At 42.5% G+C, this 21380-nt stretch overlaps 1 protein-coding gene across 2 annotated transcripts in view; it reads right to left on the reverse strand.

Annotated features, from left to right (window-relative positions):
* Positions 1 to 21380, reverse strand: part of rsrc1 (arginine/serine-rich coiled-coil 1) — a 112936-nt gene that overhangs the window by 53959 nt on the left and 37597 nt on the right. For both annotated transcript variants that reach the window (XM_054603107.1, XM_054603116.1), the window contains exons 5-6: positions 16346 to 16382; positions 4101 to 4152 (exon numbers count right to left, since the gene is read on the reverse strand). In XM_054603107.1, coding sequence (XP_054459082.1) covers positions 4101 to 4152; positions 16346 to 16382 — 89 coding nt within the window. The remainder of the gene's footprint in view (positions 1 to 4100; positions 4153 to 16345; positions 16383 to 21380) is intronic.

Below are 21380 nucleotides of genomic sequence, written 5' to 3' on the forward strand. Positions count from 1 at the left end.
GCTGTCAAAGGTTCAAATAGGGAGAGGACGGAGGTTTTGATGACCCCTGGCCCTCGGGTCCTTAGTGGGTGTTCTGCAAACACTCCCTATTGACGTGTGGATAAGGAGAGGCCCGCTGCCGCACACAGTGCTAATGCTCATTTGAGTAAAAATGGACGACGCTCTGAAAAGAGCCAAGAACCTAGCAAGTGGCTGAAAACAAGAATATAATGCATATGTAAGTGTGTTTTGGGTGTGTGTGTGTGTGTGTGTGTGTGTGTGTGTGTGTGTGTGTGTGTGTGTGTGTGTGTGTGTGTGTGTGTGTGTGTGTGTGTGTGTGTGTGTGTGTGTGTGCGCATGGAAGTATATATGAATGAAAGTACTTTCATTTTAAAGTGCCTTGGTTTTGAATGTAGGAAGACTGCTTCCGTACATGTACATTTGTGATGTATGTAGAGAGCAGACACCGATAAGTCAGACATCCTGGAGATGCCAGATAGTACACTGCTGCTTTTTGCTATGACATAACCTTTATACCTTTATATACAGTCCAACTATATCCAGCTGAACTTCCCCACACTGTGCATGAGGATTCCCTGCATCTGGTCAATGCATGCTGGGATAAAAAATGAAATAAACTGGGTTCACTGCCATTTCCTAATGGCCATCTTTGAAAGTCAAATATTTCAGAATGAATGATCAATATCATAATGTTTTTTATTCAAAAGTCAACATCTTATGTATGTAGTTAATGAGCATTATGACAATAATAGGGTCTGTTTTATTAACCTAAAAGTGATAAGAATCATTAAAGTTACAAATAATGGTATTGTGAGAATGATCCTATTTTTGATGAAATTAGCAATTGAATTTGTTTTGAAAATATGGGGTGTAATGTGTGTATGTGTGTGTGTGTGTGTGTGTGTGTGTGTGTGTGTGTGTGTGTGTGTGTGTGTGTGTGTGTGTGTGTGTGTGTGATATGTAGGCCAAGCAGGAAGTGACCCATAAACATATCCATCCAGCCCTTTCATTGGGGGCCAGTGTTGCCCTCCTCCTCTCACCTCCTCATCCCACTCAACACACACACACACACACACACACACACACACACACACACACACACACACACACACACACACACACACACACACACACACACACACACACACACACACACACACACACACACACACGCACACACGCACACACGCACACACGCACGCTCTCAAAGCCCCCAGTGAGCGCTAAGCAGGCCAGCGGGCCAGCCGACGGGGCTCATTACAGGTCCACAGAGCCTCCCAACACAAAGGCCTGAGCCGCTTTAGCCATGGGATGATCTGCTCTCTACTGACTAGAGAGAGTCCATAGACGGACAAAAGGAGGGAGGAGGGAGGGGATGGGAGAGAAAGAGGTGGAGGAGAGAGAAGAGGAGAGGAGAGCCACGGGCTTTAAGGATGTCAGGAGACCCCGAGAGAGAAAGCCTGGCGGGCGCTCAGAGAGAAACAGAGGCAAGAAGGAGGAGGAGGAGGAGGAGGAGGAGGAGAGGGAGGACGCTTAAGCTCCACGGCTACGTCAGGACATTAACATTCACACAACCTCCCAACATCTGCTGCTTCCTTCTCGCCCTCCATCCCTCCCTCTTTCTATCCCTATCTCCCTGTGTCCGCTAAAAACGGCGGAACAAAGACAGTGAGGGGACAGATAGATGGAGAGGGACGAGAGGAAAGCAAATGGAGAGAATCTGAAGAGATGTGACAGGGATGAATTTAGAAGATTTGGCGGCTTAGCAGCTGCAGGGTGAGAAGACTTCAGAAAAAAATAAAAAGATTTCCCTGATATTTCAAATTATAAAAACATGATTTCAATTAGCGAGGGCACTCAATGGTTAATCACAAAACAGAGGAAAGGCAGCAGAAACAAAATGATAAAAATCAGTTCAAGTAGCAAATATAAACTGCTTTATATGTAAAACTCAGTTGTCCCAATGTATTTTACTGTAAATCATCAGAGTTATTATCTAGCACTTGAAGGCCTGATAAAGGCCAGAATGGGCTCTCTGGTTAAGACAATCTTTGACTGAGCCATAAACCTGTTCTACTGGAAGCCTCTAGGAAAGAGAAGAAAACCAGAGACATGTCCAGTGCATTAAACCCTCTCCACTAGTCCCACGTTTGGCCCTGGGCCTGAGTCTGCACCAGTCTGGCCCGCCGCACTCAGAGCCACATGCTCGGTTTTATGATGCTTCCCCACCATTAGTGCAACATTAGCCTTGAGGTACTCGGGAGTGTCCAATGTACAATTGGGAAAATAATTAAGCAACGGAAAAACAGAAGCCCAATTGTCCTCCACTTCCAAATACTCCACATTCCCACATGTGAACTATGTTTCAAAGTATGAAGAAGTATTTAAAATATGCTTCAGGAAGTTCAAAATCTGTAAAACCAATGACAGAAATTGCAGCGTTGATCTGTGGCGTAGTCTTTAGTGGAGTTGGTGTGTGGCTGCTGGGTGCTTTATAGATGATGTATAGATGCCAGGTTCTTTCATATATTTCCTGTGGTGAAATCAGAGCTCTGTTCTGAAGTCCTGGGACTGTGTGTGTGTGTGTGTGTGTGTGTGTGTGTGTGTGTGTGTGTGTGTGTGTGTGTGTGTGTGTGTGTGTGTGTGTGTGTGTGTGTGTGTGTGTGTGTGTGTGTGTGTGTGTGTGTGTGTGCGCACATGACTGTAAACATGAAGACATCTTTCTCCACAGTCAATCTCTGCTTGTCACATCTGGCTCGCAACTCTACCCCTCGAATACACACTGGGATATATACACCGCGTGCATGGTGACAACTATGACTTATGTACTGGGAGGAGTGTTTGAAATTAAGCTGCAGTGAATATGGGCCCAGAAGCACTCAGAGCGGAGAGCAGGAGAGTCTGTGTATTCATTTGTCTGCGTGTGTGTGTGTGGTAGTGTGTGTGTGTGTGTGTGTGTGTGTGTGTGTGTGTGTGTGTGTGTGTGTGTGTGTGTGTGTGTGTGTGTGTGTGTGTGTGTGTGTGTGTGTGTGTGTGTGTGTGTGTGTGTGTGTGGAGAGGGGTGCTGTGACTCTCTGTGTGGGATAACAAGTGCGAAACCTGTCCAGGTCCACAGTGAAGAGTGCATACATGAGACTGTGGCTCCTTTCGAGCTCGGATATGCGATATTGTTATTCCCTTGTATAAAATATCAATATGTCTTGATATTCACACTAATATTAATAATGTTGCTTTCAAATTAGGTTTTTCTAATCAAAACAGTAGCGATATTAACAAGGTTTTAAACCATTAAACATGAACAGACAAATGCAAAAATGATCACTTGAACATTGTGCACATTGTGCAGCACAAAGTAGTTGGGTCAGATGAAACCTCAGCCTCAAGATGAAAGTCAGCACCTTTAAGTCTAAGGCCGTGTTACTAAGGGTGTAAATCACAAGTTTTATCATGATAAGATATTTTGTCAATATCACAATATATCACAAAGTCCCTTCCAATGCTATTTTAATTTGATTCAATTAGGTGGGCAATATTATATGGCCATTAAACACAGTCAGTTACATTTATATCATTTTGACAAGTTTATTACTGGGCTCTGTAGGAAGGAGGTGCCTTTGGATGGATTTGATGACATCCACGTGCCATGGGAATTTGAAAATAAATATATCTTAAAGATGATGACACAAATGGATGTTTTCTTTGCATCGATAATATTCGATCGTTGATCATAGGACTGATACATCGATGGATCAATACACTTGTACATGTTGCTCTGCCGGTGTCACTCTTTCACCAAATGAAACAGCTCGACACGTTTCCTGTCATCTACATGCATACATGTAAATAATCATCAACAGTGTCCTGCTGTTATGATGGTTAACAGTTATATTGACAAGAAAGCGATCTCTAACAGTGAGGCAGATTACAGACTGAGGCTGTGCTCCACACAGTATTCTCACTTACTGCCTTCAAGTTAGCATCCCTGAATGAGTGAGTGACCACAACTGGAAAGTGTCACACCACTGCAACAGCTCTGAACCGGATTGAAACAAAACATTTTGAAAAATGGGAAGAGAAACAGAAAAATCATTCCATCTTACCTGCAGCCTCCAGGACCAATTGCATTCGGACTTTAGCCTGCTCCGCTGGAGTCTGCAGAAGAGTAACCGACAATGAAAACAGAAAATTAGTTTCTCACTCAAGACAACTAAAGAATAAAGCCTTGAGCTGGTAGGCGCCCAGTATGTTCAGAAGGAAGAGAAAACCACTCATTAACACAAAATATCATCTATCCTGCTGCCTGAGTTATCCCAAAAGACATTTCATAACAGGACAGACAGCCTCCACACTGACACAACGTTATATATGTAATCTGTAAAACTGTTGTGTCCCTTAGGCTTTTATATATTTTACCCATGATAATCTTTAACTGCAACCATTAGAGTGAAAGTTCCCCGTTAAACTGTCCTCACGGAGCACCGGGGGACAACTTCACCAATCTACTAGTCTAATCATCTGTATAAAAAAAATAAAAAAAACCTGCTGGTGAAAAACAGAAAGCAACAACACTCTCTGACACACCAGGGAGAATCAATGAGGAAGAGATGAAGAGAAATTTAGAGACAAAGAGAGAGAGTGAGAGGAGAAGAGAGAAAACAAAAGCTGCTGTAACAAGTCTTTGGAGAGTTGGATAAGAGGGCACAGAGAGCACATTTTACAAAGATCACAGCCAAAGACTCAACATATTCCCCATCCTGTGTGTGTGTGAGTGTGTGTGTGTGTGTGTGTGTGTGTGTGTGTGTGTGTGTGTGTGTGTGTGTGTGTGTGTGTGTGTGTGTGTGTGTGTGTGAGTGTGAGTGCATCTGAATCTGAAACGCTTAGCGGGCATGATCATGGGGGGGCGACTTGTGCTTTGACAGCTGTATTGGGAGGAGCAGCCCATTTTCCTGACATGCCCTCAAAAGGGTCCTGCTGTAATTCCAATATCACTGCTATTAGATTTGAGGGTCTTAATTGTCAAGGAAGAATGATGGCTACGACAGGGCTGTAAAAGGCGAGCAGGCTGCAGATTGCTCTCGGAGGTTGTTTTTTTTTTTTCCCGGCGCTGCCGTGGCACGTCGGCCCTCGTTACCATGCAGCGGTGGAGACTGTGTGTAGGATTAGAGAGAAATTAAATGCTAATGGGGATGGGATCTGAATCTGCTGCCTGGGAGCATCATTTAGACGACAGGGCCGGGCGTCGCTGACAGGCAGCACTTCCTCCCTCCCTCCTCCTCCTCCTCCTCCACCTCCGCCACAGACAACCTGTCTCTCCCTCACACCATCCCTTCTGCCGGGTACCAACCCCACCCACAGCAAAAAAAAATCTGATTTATCAAACTGTAAACTTGTCACTTTGTAAAAACGTCACCTTTCGGTGGCAGCCAGGGAAATATAATGACCCCCTTTAATGTAGCGATGTCAGGGTGCTGTATTCTAGATGGAACGCACATCAAGGCACTGCAGACAGACTGACGCACACTTAATGCAGCATCGTGTGTGTGTGTGTGTGTGTGTGTGTGTGTGTGTGTGTGTGTGTGTGTGTGTGTGTGTCCCCTGTAGCAGGTGACATAGTGGATCATGCTCACACTGACTGGCACTGCTTGACAGCTGAAATTACTAATCACTATTATGCTGAGAAGAGGAGGAACACTTGAGGCCTTCACACACACACACACACACACACACACACACACACACACACACACACACACACACACACACACACACACACACACACACACACACACACACACACACACACACACACACACACACACACACACACACACACACACACACACACACGTTTTCTATTACCCCTCATGAAAAAGTGATTCGGACTAAAATCAGCCCTTTTTTTTTTTTTTTGCTTTTAAGCATCTTCTTTACAGCAAAAGCATGATTACATGCCATAAAATAAAAGTCCTGGCCTGGGAAGGATGCGAACCCAATTAAATGGTAAAGGGCTTAGCCTGCTGAACAATTAGAACCACACAGGAATAATTCTTGGTACAAACTAGTCTTTTAAAGCAACAACACATCACATCTTAACTAACCTGATCATTGTGTGCTGTGCAATCATCTTAGTTACAGTTTTTCCACAACGCCCCCGTCAGTAATTACATTAGCATTTGTTTACATAGGCCTTAAGGCATGTGTGAGTCCATGCGTCCTCAATGCAGACACACACACACACACACACACACACACACACACACACACACACACACACACACACACACACACACACACACACACACACACACACACACACACACACACACACCGCGGGTAATACAACATTAAATCCCACAGAATAGAAAACTACTGCTGCGTTGTCTTCCGCCGTTAAAACTTTCAAGCAACTTGTTGTCCTCACGACACAAATCAGTGATGTCAAAGCGCTCATTTCCTGTCACCCTGTAAATGAAAAAAAAAAAACACCTGCTTTAACATCAATGATTGGCATGTGACCAGCAATGTGTAACATTCCTAAATGTCTTAGTATTGAGCTTCACAGAAGTGTTCTTCCATGTGTGATTTTGCATTTAATTATTCTTGTTTAAATGCAGAAAAGACAATAAGAAAAAAGGATAAATCAGGACAAGCGTGTGCTTCCTGCCTAAAGAACTAAATGAAGGCGGAAACAGGCCAATTAATATCAAATTATCAAGGGATGTAAAAGATACTTAGAAGTCAACGCACAACTAAGCAAACATTATGATACAAAACCCACACACAAGCACAACGTTGCATGTATTAGCTTCCCAACAAACTCACACACACGCTCCGCTTCCTCTGTGTGTAATTCATTAGTAAACAATAAAAAGGCATTAATTGTGCTCCCCAGAGGCAGATCTGTGTTCCCCCCACTGGGACAGAGGCACCCGCTGCATCTGAAGTGGCTTCGCCCCTCAATTAGAACTGCGCCTTTCCTCACACAAACAAACATGAGACTCAGAGGGAGGACTGAAAATATGGGGTGTAATGTGTGTGTGTGTGTGTGTGTGTGTGTGTGTGTGTGTGTGTGTGTGTGTGTGTGTGTGTGTGTGTGTGTGTGTGTGTGTGTGTGTGTGTGTGTGTGTGTGTGCATTTAGAGGGAGTAAGGTGGGAGTGTTTGTTGGAAATGAGCAGCACAGGGGCTTTAGATTATCACACTGCGACCAGGAGGAAAGGTGAGAAAGAATTTAAAAGACAGGATCAGATTTAACCATAAGGGAGGAGGTTTAGAAAGTAGAAATATAAGGACTAACGTATCGTCACAGAGCCATTCGTATAGATTCGAGGCATCTCAATTCAGTGGCTTGCTGAAGGTCACTTTGACATTCAAACAAGGAGAACCAAACCACAAAACCCACGATTGATTGATCATCTGTTGTAACTAACCGAGCCACGGCTGTCTTCAAGGAGCGGGAGAATGAAAACAACTTAAGCATCATACAACATGTCATCAAGCCACATTGGATGCCAAAGCCTTCATGGTTGTTCTGAACAGCCACATTTAAAGGCGGGGTGACAAGTGAGCCATCATAGAGAGGGGTAAGATAACATAATTGTTTACATATAAGAATAACGGCGCATACTTTTGGAAAATGTGATCCTGGTGGGAATTTATAGTGTTGATCTTCGTTAGTCTTGTAAAGAATAAGTAAGGGCCTACTAGAGAAGTTAAAATGCTGGCTTCTTTCCTTTCCTCCATCCACCTGGCAAACCACTTCCACTCTCTGACCAACCAAATTTTTCAACAACATATCAGTAGGAAATGTATTTTTTCTCTCCCTCGAGGTGTAAAGGAAGGCCTTTTTTTTTTTTTTTTTTTTTTTTTAAATAAACATCCTCCTTTTAAAGTAGCTGTCGTAAATTAACCTACTATTATTGGGATATTATTGCCAGCACTGACACCCACACCCGCTTGACTCAGCCTGACTCCTGCCCGAAATGTGACAGGAAGTCCTGTATGCTCGCTGCAGGCCTCCAGCTTGTTCCCTTACCTCACCACAGCGACGACAGACACACTGAGACACGCTTAGCTGAGCCTAAGTGCCCAGCGTCTGTCCCATTAGTCAAAAATAAACACGTCCCATTAGAAAAATAAATAACCCCTCACTCGGCTTGGTAAAAACAATGCTGCACAGTGTATAATGAGGCACTGCATGCAGGAAACTTCATCTATTTGTAGTCATGGACTGGCCAAAGGGACTATTATCATTATTGGGCCCAGAGGCCGACCAGACAAAGCAAAGTATGGAGGGTCAGCAAATGAATAAATGTCTGATAGGGTGGCCAAACAAAGGTCAGGTAGGCCGTATATGACTGTGGTCGGATTGTTAGACCGATTTGTCACCAAATGATTAACCTCCTCTATTGTACGTAACTAATTATTTATGACTGTGTAGGAAGAGACACATAAAAAAGGGAAAGACTTGAAAAAGTAAGGTTTAATAGCCTCATACCTCGAGACTCATGCGAGCAGACGAGCAACACTTTCGGATACTTTTAATCATCCTTCATTTTTTTGTAATCATTCACTCAAGCAGAGACTACCATATTCAGTTCCAGGCTCAGGTGTGTCTTGGAAAAAAAACTGAGCTGGAGACCAAGGGAGAGTGAAGGATAAAGAAGCAATGAAGGGTTAGCTAGATACTGTAGGTCAGAGAATCACAGCGAAGCAATGCTGGTCTTCCTGATCATTTGTTGAGGACTTGTTTCAGTGCATGTGAGAGAACCCCACTGGTCAGCTCACAGCCGCTGCTCTGCACTGCTTTTCATATGGCGGTTTGCCGTCCCGACTGCCAGCGCTGTCACAGAAACATAGCACCCACCCTACTGCTCCCCCTCAGGTAAACATTCTTAGCTCTGTCAGCATTTTTGACCTTGTTTGCACTGTTAACACTGTTAGCTACGAGCCGCCGGCTTGCTGTCGACATGTTGAGAGTTTTTGAGAGGCGATCGAAATGCTCCCAATCTCGGATCTGGCACCTTTAATGCCATCAACGTTTCTGGATTACTGTTGAAATGACAACATAACAAATTTAGTTATTTATCATCTAACTATAAACTTGCATTTAAATATTATACAAATATAAACATGATGCCATAGATATAGCAGGTGCAACTTTTTTAAGATATCTGAGGTGAGCAAACACATAATCATCCACTGCTCGGAGACTTAATTGTTCAGTCCTTTATAACCCTTTAAGTACATTTTCACTGCAAGATACTCAATATAAAAACAAAATCGTTGGGTCATTTCAAACATTAATTTTGACATAATTGGCCTTAATAGCCATGAATATTATTAGTTTTAAAGATAATGCAAATAATAATTTTCTTAGTGCTGAGATAAACCAAATTACATAAATTTATCGAATGGTGTATGCCGACAAAGCACAAAAATAGTGACGGATAAGTGACTTTGTCTATGTAAGTTTACCAAAGAGCCAGCCTACTGGAAAAAAAACTACTTTACATTTTTATAAATAATATTAGCATTTGAAGCAAAGTTTAATAGAAGTAAATGCTCAAGGTCACCAGATAAAATGCTGTATTGTGAACATGCTGATTGGTTATCACACATTATCCAGCAACACTCTGGACTCAAACAGAGTTTGTCACCTTTGTCACAGTTATCTGCTCTTTCCTGCTCCCTATATTCTACCCAAAAGTAAAGAATCTAAATGATAAATGAATCCAAATATTAATTCAATGTGGGTTGGAGTAAACTCACCTGACAGTTTCAAATGTCTCCAAAACACTATCTTGAGTCCATCTACTGTAACATTAATCTTAATTGCAGCACTGTGGCCATTATTATCTGTCAATAAACAGTTTCAATATACGCTCTCTCTAACTCTCTTTACGCTGGAGTTGATATGCTCAATATTCATCTCATTGTATTTTTAAAGTCTTCATCTGTTTCCATTTTCTTTCATTTGTTGCATTCTCCTCATCTACTCCTCTTCCTCCACGCCTCCCTCCCACTCCCCCTAAACAAACACACTGATATATCCCAAACCCAAAAGAGGACAGGGGAAAACAGAGCCCCTAGAAAATGCAATATTTCTGTTTTTAATATCGAGGTCTATAAGATCAGGGCAGAGATGGGTTCCATGGCAATATGTTTATTTATATATTTTATAAGGAGGGGGGAAAAAAATCTGCCTATCAGTGTATGTATTTGGGGGGCCTGGGCCACTGTATCGCAGCTCATCTTATATGAAAAATAATGTTGTGTATGGCTATACTTTTATATATAATGGCAATATGGGATCAGGGCTCTTTTACAATGTGCCATACTTCAGGCTAGGGCTAACAGCATTTTATGGCCCGCCAGCAGTTCATCTTCATGTCTCAGGCAGGCAGGAGCACTGCATAATAATGTCGTTTCCTGCCCCCAAATGCTATTTCACAGGCCGGGGCTCATTTCTCAAACTTCACCACTTTTACAATTTCCCAAACTTTTATTCCCGTCATTATTACCAACAAGATTTCATTACGTATTTAGAATGTAAACAAGTCTGAGTAATGACACTCCCCCTTCTCCCTGGAATCATTCCCGCTGATGGCTCTGCTGCTATCTCACTGTTTGTGTGTGTGTGTGTGTGTGTGTGTGTGTGTGTGTGTGTGTGTTCATACAAACACATACACTAAAACATGCACGTGCACACAAATACACAAAAAAAAACCCACACACTGAAGTTTGCCCACATACAACCATACAAGAAGTACACATACAAATATAAACTGCCCCAGCCAAGATACAACTCAAAGGCATTAATTTACTACCCCGTGTTCATGTCTGTGTGTGCGTGGGTGCGCATGCATGTATGTGTTCCTGATAAAAGGGGGAGGCGGTGGGGGGAGAAGACGGAGAGAGTTTTATACTCAACTCACATAAATCATGTAGAAGAAAAATGAGCAAATGTGCAGGCTAACTCATCTTCTCCCCATCCGGAGAAAATGAAATTCACTGGAATACCTATCAAAACTGCAATCATCCAGAGATAATATCTTCTTTGGTCTATCTGCACTTTCCGATTTAATTTCCTCCATGCCCTTGACATCCAGCGATACCATTAAGATGAAGCACATACAGTAAGGGAGTAGTTCTCACGTTTTGATATATGAGATCTCCACGCTTAATGTAATATCATCATTTGAAAATTAATGCAATCTTTCTTTTGTTTGGGGGAGGAGGGGGGGAAAGGGGGTGTTTTTTTGGAAACACTCAAGGAAAGGAGCGAGGCCAACGTGAGACAGGCAAGAAGATGGAGAGGGAGACAGTGATGAGGACACATGGAAAGGAGACAGAAAAAAACAAGTGATATGCGAGACAGGAGGGAAAGACCGGGGAATACTTTGTATTTTGTGGAGCCCCCCCCCCCTGCCCCTTCTCCCCCTCCCTCCGTGCCAGAGTGACATGCAATTACGTCTGGGCCTGCCCCGAGTCAGAGGTCACTCAAATTACTCCATCATTTAGCCGCGCCGTGGAGATGAGAGAGAGAAAGAGACCACCCCACCCCACCCACATCCTCCCCCACCCCCGCCGCCACATCAAATATCATGAAATCATTAGTGTAATAAGCATGGAAATCTGTTTGCAGATTATCAACACCCCCCGCCTCCCCTCGCTCTCCTTTATCTGCCCAGAATCTCTCTCTCTCTCTCTCTCTCTCTCTCTCTCTGAGCGGTTTGCACCTCTTTATCCTATACGATCATATTAGAGAGGAAGAAAGACAGACGGAGACAAAGACATACAAAGAAAGAGGAAAGAGATACAGTGAGAGATAAAGGGTGAGTGTTTAATGAGACAATTAAGGACGGAGAGAGAATAAAGAAAATAAATGATCATTTTAACATTCTGAACTCCGAACTGTCCTCGACTTCTTGTATTTAACACTAAGACAGCTCAAAGTCAACTCACTGGCATATTCAGTGGGACATATTCAGGAGGGTTTGTCACATTCTTGGGGTGGGAGTGTGTTGTCCTCCTAACCACAGCTGCTGTTGCCTATCTGTCAGTTGGCCAACAAGGCTATTTGCCTCCGTAAACTCTTCAACTCGCCAAGGGACACTGGGGCGACATCAGCCATCCCTGAAGAAAGGCATGTCTAATGCAGGCTGGTGACGCCACATTTCAGATCGAACAAAAACACACTTTGTGATGCAGAGCACCTTTGCATTAATACTTTGTCGATGCAGCACAAGATTTTCACATAAAACTATGTAGAGGGCAGCTCCAACAGAATCAGAGTGTCCAACTGTCGAAGACACAAAGCCCCAAAAACTCCCCTCATAACGGAAGTTACGGAATGGCTGGAAATAAAACAAGTATTTTTTGGTATCTGAGCATATTCCTGTGTCAACATGACGTTAAAAATAATCTGGAGCAACTTGAACACAGTTTTTAATACTTTGCTCCACTGAGGGTGAACCCATTTATTGTATCCCTGGATTACTTTAGTCAACAAGTACATTTTTACCATCCGGCTGAAACTGACATAAAGTAAAGCAAAATAAATAGCTAACCTCGGCTAGCAATTCTGATATAGTCTCAGGAAAGGATTAAAGGTAATTTAAGTAACAGTGGATTGAAGAATTAGTTAGTGACAAAATGACCTTATATCATTAGAAGAGGGACAACTACTCAAAACAGTGATTACTGATTGTTTAAACTATAGGTACGACATTCTGCAGGAAAAATGAGGGTTTGCTGCACAACTTTTTTGACTTAAGGGATCAATTATAGCTTCTGAATGGTGCAGAAACACCTCAGGGTTGGGTTACAAGATAACTCTATGACTAAATTTAATACTGGTAAAGATTCACGATGGATACTGAACTGGCAATATACGGACTATAATTTAATTTGTCATTTAATACTGAGACCTATTTTTGCCCAAAAAAAGAGATCACAAAGCGTTTGATGATTACTTAATCAATTTGAAGTAACCAAGTTCCATTTAAACAATATGTCTGTTATTAATATGATTAAAATCCCAATCTTTAAAAGGACCTTCTCAATGCTTTAACAAAAGGTCTCCTTTGTCCCATCAAGACTTAACGCAAATTCTCCAACGACCACACAGATGTGTCATTTCAGTTTTCTGCAAATCGTGACCTCAACCTCAAACCCCAGACCGATCCGCCTTTTCTGCTCTCTTTTTTCAGTTCCCCTCAGTTCTCCCTCTACCCCTCTCTTCTTCTATCCTTCCCGGGGCAGTGTGTGTGGTACAACGATGAGTACAGCTGCTGATTGAGCCAGTAATCCTGATGAGGCTGATTCCTCACGTATTGATTGAGCTGCTGGCTCTCCCCTACTTCGCTCTTAGAAGCTCTGCATCTGGACTGATTAGCTGCTGTAGGCCACCTCTTTCACTATCGCTCCATTTCTCCCACAGCAAGGAATAGCCCAACTAAAACTTGTGTGTGCATGTGTGTGTGCGTGTGTGTGTAGGTGTGTGCACTTGGATGTTTATGTGCCTGTGTACAAAAGCAGAAACTAACACAGAGCACTGGGAGCAATTAACTTCAGTCTTTTTTCTCTGCCGCTACTGATCGCGTTCAGTCAATCTGCTGAAATACGAAAAACAAAACAAACATGAACAATAAAACGAACCTCAGACCACATAAATCCTAATTGCACACCTAATTACTGCACCAGTCATCCGCTCATAGAGTTAACTTAACAGGAGGAGGCAACGTCAGTATTCATCATGAAAAAAATCAAGGGCAATAATTATTTAAACAGAAGCTTGATTGTTACATCAGTCTGAAAGTTTCCTTTTGTTTGTGTTATTAGTAAACAACAGAATAGTTTATGACTGCTATTGCAAATAATTTAAATCAATTAAAAGCAATTCCTTGATAGAGACCCTGTCCAAGGTAGTTTCTTGAAAGTATCACATGACGTAAGCTTGGTGACACCACGATAAGTGTCAATATGGTTAATGCACTAATCTTAAGAGCAGTACATCATATGAGAGTCATAAATGCCTGTTTAGAAATCTACAGGGATATATGTTCCAGGTACAGGGGGAAACAGCATTTTCGAGCCCTGCAACTCTATCTCAGAGGGAGACGAGCTCCATTATTTACAGTTCTCTGTCCCGAATCGTAATCAGAGTCTTGCGCTCCCCAGGCAGCCGACTACTGGGGTGCAATCTCCCCATAAGCATAAACACACCCATAAATTCAAACACTCAGTATTCAGGTATTCAAATTCCCAGATATATATATATATATATATATATATATATATATATATATATATATATATATATATATATATATATGTATTCAAAAAAACACACTGGTAAACATGCCAATGTGTGTTTGCATGTGTGTGTAAATGTGTAACGTTAAACTCTGAGCTGATCCTGATAAAGACTAAGAATCAAATCTAAACATGTTCTAATCTGTTAGTCCACTACACACTACAAACTACACAAAACACACGTGCAACCAGGCTGCACTAAAACTTGCCGAGAAACATTAACACAAACATACTTGCACGTGCAATACTAATCCTAACTGTGAATACGAGATTCTAGTTTACATTTCTTAGCAGTACTACTGTTCTGTGTGTCTTAAACAAATTAGTATAAAATTATAATATGGTACTAATTTACAATTCAAGTCAAATTTGGCCTGATGTAAGTGAGAAAACGTGAAAATTCTGTCCATGCATATACAGTACATATTATTTGTCTGCAATATATACCGACCCATTATGACTTACGTCTTATGGAAATTAGTTTACATTCCTCCACTTGCCTTTAAGAGGAAGACTCATCTCAACATGAGACACGCATTACCTAATGTTTGCCAAGATGTAACTGCCAATACGCATATTGATTAATACTGTTTATGCAAGTAATCCTCTCTTGAATAATTCAGCTCCCCCCTTTATGGAGTACCACATCAATCACACCTGCAGACCTGACCATAGACATCTCCTAAACCATTACTATATCGTGCACTATATTTAATGTCCGTCATTGTATTTAATGGCTGAACTTAACGATAATTTCTATGCACTATATAGTGCCCTAAAAAAAATTCCCACAGTAGAACAAAAAGTAGGGAGAGGTGAATTAGAAGCGAGGGAGTCTTTGAAGAGAGGCCGCTGTACTCAAACAGTGCTTCTCCATCTCACATGTCATAAATGCAGCACACGCTTTAGATTAAGAATTAATGACTGTATTATAGTTGTACCCTTAATGATACCTTTGATAGCAGTTTTTATATAATCTGTGAGCAAAATACAGGTAAAATCCCTCCACTCTTAAGTCTTTTCCCACTTCGATGAGAGTTCCGACAACAGTCAATAACGTGGAACTATTCTGCGACTGAGCTTGAAGATGTTGAAATCGGAGGTCAACTTTTTCAGCCCTGCCGCTCGCTCAAGTGGAGAGTCGCTGCGAACTGTTGGAATTTCGGGGTCAGTCATTTGTGTGGCATATTCAGGGTCATTTGCGTGGCGCGTGGTGGGGCGGGGGGGGGGGGGGGGGGTTCATTTGCGTAAGGTGTTGGGAGCTGCAGGTTTAGTATGCAGGGAGGCGAGGGAGGGAGGGCATGTGACATCCACAGAGAGCCAGGACCCTCGCTGACCCCTGTCTATAATTCATCCCCTGGAATACGGGGCACATCAAACCTCAGTTCCTTTCCCACCCAAAAATAGGAGAGAGAACCTTTTCACTTTGTTGCACGGCTCTCTGACCCCGTATTAAAGAGAGTAGCAAGAAAAAAAAAAACCTGGAAAAACGTTGGCTATTAAATTTTCAGGGCTGTCCCGGGAGAGCGTTTTTTCAGCAGGCTCCCGATTCATGGATGGGAGAAGTCTGAGGAAAGGCCCCATGCTGACAGGAGGAGGGAGACGGAGGAGGAGAGAGGGAGGGAATGCGGGTCTAAAAGGTATAAAAAAAAAAAAAAAAAAAAGACTCTCCTTTCATTCATCCATGTGAAAACAGGTATACATATATGCTAAAATCCTGCAAATATCCATAACTAAATGCAATAAGCATATAATAACCTGTCTGTGTGTTGGGTAGAATTTGCATTAAATTAAACGCTAATATAAAAGGTGGACGAGGCCCTAGGGGGCACGCTCCCCGCCCTCTATCTCTGTTTTCTATGTTTTTTCTGTGTCTCTCTCTTCCTGCCTGTAACTGCAGGTATTCAGCTCCAATGGCGGAGGTTTCATTAGGAATGCAGATATCAAAGTGTGTGAGTGCGTCTGTGTGTGTGTCTCTGTGTGTGTACTGCGGGGGTTAAAAGAAAGGGGTTGTCAAATAGAACTTACCAGATGTTCTAATCTTGCTTTGATGTTCGCGGCGTCCCTGAAACACAACAACACATTTCCACAGCTGTAAATAAAGCGCAGATACAAAACGTCAGATTTTTTCTGCAGATGCATGCACACATCCACGGAAAAATATACACATGTATAAATACATACAAGGGAGACCGAAGAAGAAACTCCATTCAAGTTAGTGTGAATGAACATTTCACGAACAAATCATAGTTTAACCATTTTGTGCAACAATACCTGAGGCTAATTTTGACAAGCTTGAATTTATATTTTCATTATTGATTAATCTACCCATTATTTTTTTTTCTCAATCAAAAGATGCATTGTTTAGTTCATATTATGTCAGAAAATAGCAAAAAAAAAACTGCTTATCACAAGTTCCCAGAGCCCAAGATTATGTAATTAACTTAAAATGGCAAATATCGAATTGATTCATTATTTGAGAGGCTGAAACCAGTGGGTTTTTTTAATACAATTTTGCTTGAAAAATTATGTTTTATTTAGCCGATAATTGTTTCAGCTCTTGTTGAAAAACGGTCAGCAATGGTCATAACCATGTTATTGATTTTCCTTTCAGTTATGAACTGATGGAAATGGTTGTGCAATAAATTGATCTTCATGACATCAAATGGCTTTTGTAAAGCAGAAGAATAAATAAATAAATAAGGAAGAATTATCCTAATTGTATCCTTTCAGAGTGAAGTTCTGTGTGTGTGTGTGTGTGTGTGTGTGTGTGTGTGTGTGTGTGTGTGTGTGTGTGTGTGTGTGTGTGTGTGTGTGTGTGTGTGTGTGTGTGTGTTTGCATACACACCACAAAGAGGTTAGCTAATATTGTCGCCGCACTGTTGGCAGTCATAATAATAATAATAATTTCAAAGTACAGAGAAAGAAGCAGAGTTTATTATCTGTGAATTATTAAAAAAAATGTGTGTATGATTATCAGGATGGCAATGGCAGAATGGCGAGCCATGGAAGTGGAAGAAGAGACGGGGGGGGGGGGGGGGGGAGCAGTCGGTTTTTAAAAAGAGCAAATTGGCAGTAAATAATAGATGCCATTTTGGCACATTTCAAATTTGCAGCAGTGGAAATCAACAGATCAAGAGAACACAAACAGCCCCGTCCCCGATCCCTGCACTGCACCCCCCATCCAACTCTGGCCCCCATTACTGACAACTCCACCCTGGCCGTGGTGTTTCACAGTGTGTGTGTGTGTGTGTGTGTGTGTGTGTGTGTGTGTGTGTGTGTGTGTGTGTGTGTGTGTGTGTGTGTGTGTGTGTGTGTGTGTGTGTGTGTGTGCATGCGCTGAGAAAGAGGAAGGCTTATCGACAGGCTTCAGTTGCTAATGCAGCCAGCAGCATCACAGTGTAAATCTACACCATCTCTAAAATTACATACTGTCTAATCCATCCCACCCTCCACCCCCCTCCCCTCTCCCTCCATCCATCCATCCATCAGTCCAGGTCCCATACCCAGTGTGACCACCAACCTAGGCCGTTCTCTCACCAGCACCATCTCTAACCCATGGTATGCAGGAATGACTGAAATGCTAAACTGAAATATTTACAAAAGTACGAAACAACAGAAGAAAAGAAGTCACGAAGAAAGGATGTTTGCTGAGCCACATGCCGACAAGTCAACCACTTAAGGCAAACTTCATCTAGCTGTAATTACATTACATTCTGACAAACATCCCGCCACATTCATTATACATGACGGGCGCCCGGCAACCAGACAGCAAGACATTTGTTACCGTGGTGACAGTGTGTGTAATCCGCTAATGAAGCGCAATTAGTGAGAAACAATCTAACACAGGGGAGACGCAGCGCTGGATCCCTCCTCCTCCACTCATTTCCCGTCGCTTATTCTTCACCCTCTCTCACTCCTATTCATAACCACGTCTTTTTTTTTTCCCCCTCTTCTTTTATTTTTGTGATCCAACCTTTATTAAGCTCTTCACTCGCATTTAATCCACCACTCTGTCATCTGTTGTCTTGACTTTATCAAGGGCAAGCTGTCCAGCACTGTCCGCACCAGGGCCGCAGGGATCACTCCATCCATTAGATGCACACAGCTGGCACACACACACACACACACACACACACACACACACACACACACACACACACACACACACACACACACACACACACACACACACACACACACACACACACACACACACACACACACACACACACACACACACACACACACACAACATTTTACATCCTCATCTCTCTTTTCAAAACATCATATAATCTGCTGAGGTCTTCAGGGACAGAGCTTTCCTTTTCTCCTTATCCCTCCCTCCCTCCCTCCCTCCCTCCCTCCCCCTCCCTGCGCTCTCTGTGCCTTCAACGCAGAGGCAGCATCGATTTCTGAATTACACCACAATATTAAATAATTAATATACTTGCCATGATTGATGTTTTGCATTAGGCCAATATTAGGTTATCAATCAAAATCCACTTGGTTTAATGTAATAATATTGAAAATGTGTCAGTGCCTGTTCATCCAATTTGTAGTGGAGGCAAGCCAGATAGTAATGGTGGTGTAGCACAAGGCCTCAGAGACACTGTGGCCTGCTTACTACAACCATAGGAGCACATTATAGCCCTGGCACACAGCGGGAGGGAGGGAGGGAGGGGGGGAGTGATGGAGGGAGAGATGAAGTGAAGACATGGAACGACAGGGATGATGCGGACAGACAGACAAGACAGTGATCCGTGATACGATGTGACGGGCGTGACAGTCACATTGTTTATTTAAGTTAGACCTCAATCAAGAAACTTAACTTGTGGCACATAATAAAATCGTCCTTATGGTGCGCTTACATCAGGTGGCGGTACAAGGAAAACCGGATATCATGTTAGTGGACGAGCAATCTCAAACCCGTTGGCTATCGGTCTCACGACGGATAAGCTTTTGGGGACAAATGACTGTATTCCTGGGGTCGTTGTAGCGAGCAGGTATCTGGGCCATGATTTATTTTTCTTGTTCAAAGTCTGATTAGCATCTTGAGATGTGAAACTATCACAAGTAGCCAGTTAACAAGCTGATTTCTAACTATTAAAAATCTAATTCATCATCAGTCGATTGCATTTCAGCCAATGCACTCGGCCTCTTTTGCACACACAGACCGTTTACCTGCGTTCAAATAAAGAATGCTCAAATGTGATTGGTCAATACCACTCGCACTACAGACGGAAGCCAGAAGGCTTCCGATTGCCAAAGTTGTGTGACGTTGTATATAGATTCTTAATATAAAGATGAGTAGACAAAAGCAGAATGGAAAAATTAGGTGAGGTCGGCAGAGAACGCCGGCTTTTATAACGGTAGAGTTCATAAGTTAAATATTTTCACTTTTTGCTGTCCTCCGCGAAGGACTTACGACCGGAAGTTATGTAGCTCCATCACACCAGAGAAAGTTGTTTATCGTTTGCAATTGAATATTAAGAGAAAGCTGCATTTTATAGCAACAAGCGTAAATAGAAGGATTACATTAAATAGTAGACACAAAATAATTTCATTTTCTATATTCTATTCAATCACCATAGCAACAAATTGTCTTGCCATTCCGTCTGTTTGTTTCTCCCATGTTGTCAAGAAGGTCTTCTCCTTCTCGAGATACAGCCAGACAGTCAAAATCTTGTAATTCCATGTATGACAACATGAACAATTGTTCAAATGCACAATCAAAAGCTAGTTTGATGAACACTGATCCTGGACCTGAGCTCTATGAAATGGCAAACTTAAGAAAGAAATTTCACCATTGCTAAACATTGCGCGCGTTCGGAAATTTTATGACGCACCTTTGATGTCCAGCAATATAGACAGTTGCCAGTCATCCCTTTCTGCATTTCGTGCACAGGTTTCCTCTCTTTTACCATCAAAATAGCTACAAGACAGAAAGAGAAAGAAAGCCAGACAAATAATGGCCTGTGGGGGGAGAGGGAGGGGTCAGCGAATGAGAGAGAGAGAGTAATGTACTGTTGTTCCAGGAAATGGTAATTAGTTATCTGAGGTCAATTAAGTAAAACAAGACAAACAAGTGAGTGTTAAACTGAGCCCTGGCAAGGTCAATATAACCAATTTAAAATGGTCACTGGATCCATCACAGGGTGCACTTTTCTGCTTTCTCATTTTTTCCACCCTCATCTCTCCTTCTGTTAATCTTATTTAATCCACTTCTTTTTTTACTCTTTTCGTCTCATCCGCGTACTCACAAGTCACAGTACATGTTTTGTGTGTGTGTGTGTGTGTGTCCAAACCCTTTTCTCTCTTTAAAGAGGGTCTTTAAGCTGTTGCCTCGTCTTCCCTCTTGTCCTTCTCTGTCTCTCCACATCTCATTTTGCCCTCTCCCAATCACCCCCTCTCCCCCTCTCCCCCCCCAAACCCCTGCACTCCTGCTAGAAGACAATTAATTACAGAGCAGGCATCAGAAGAGTTGTCATTTGTGGTCAAGTTTCTAATAATTGCATTAGGGGTCTTCAGGTTTTTCTAAGATGCCCTCCACTTCTTTCCCCCCCCCCCCCCCTCCCCCTCTTTCTCTTCCTCTCCTTACTTGAACCCTCCTCCTCTCCACCCCTTGACACGGAGAAGATAAATATCTTCAGTCAGTCAATGGAGGCGACAGAGGGACTTAAAATGCAGAGGCAGTCATTTTATTTCCAGCTAACAGAGCTGCCCATTAGCCCAGCACTCATCAGCCATGCATTACCTCTCAGGCCTGAGTGTGGAAGCGTTAACCCTTTCACTGTCCACTACTTGCCAGGTTTATCACTTCATATGCGGCTCTCTTCCACTGGCCCTATTAAGCCCTTTTTTTTTTGTCGCCTATTTGTGGCAGCAACAACTTGTCCTTTACTAGTAATGGTATTGTCGGGGAGCAGGTCAATCACAATGATTGCCATTTCTGCATCCAGCACTGTATGAAGGTGATGAAATATACTTTATTTTAGGGTAAAAAAAAAAGTGTTTGTTTCACTGTAATTGCTCCATCATACTCTATATATAATGTATGGAG

Source organism: Anoplopoma fimbria, chromosome 1, assembly GCF_027596085.1.
Source record: "Anoplopoma fimbria isolate UVic2021 breed Golden Eagle Sablefish chromosome 1, Afim_UVic_2022, whole genome shotgun sequence".
Lineage (NCBI taxonomy): Eukaryota > Metazoa > Chordata > Actinopteri > Perciformes > Anoplopomatidae > Anoplopoma > Anoplopoma fimbria.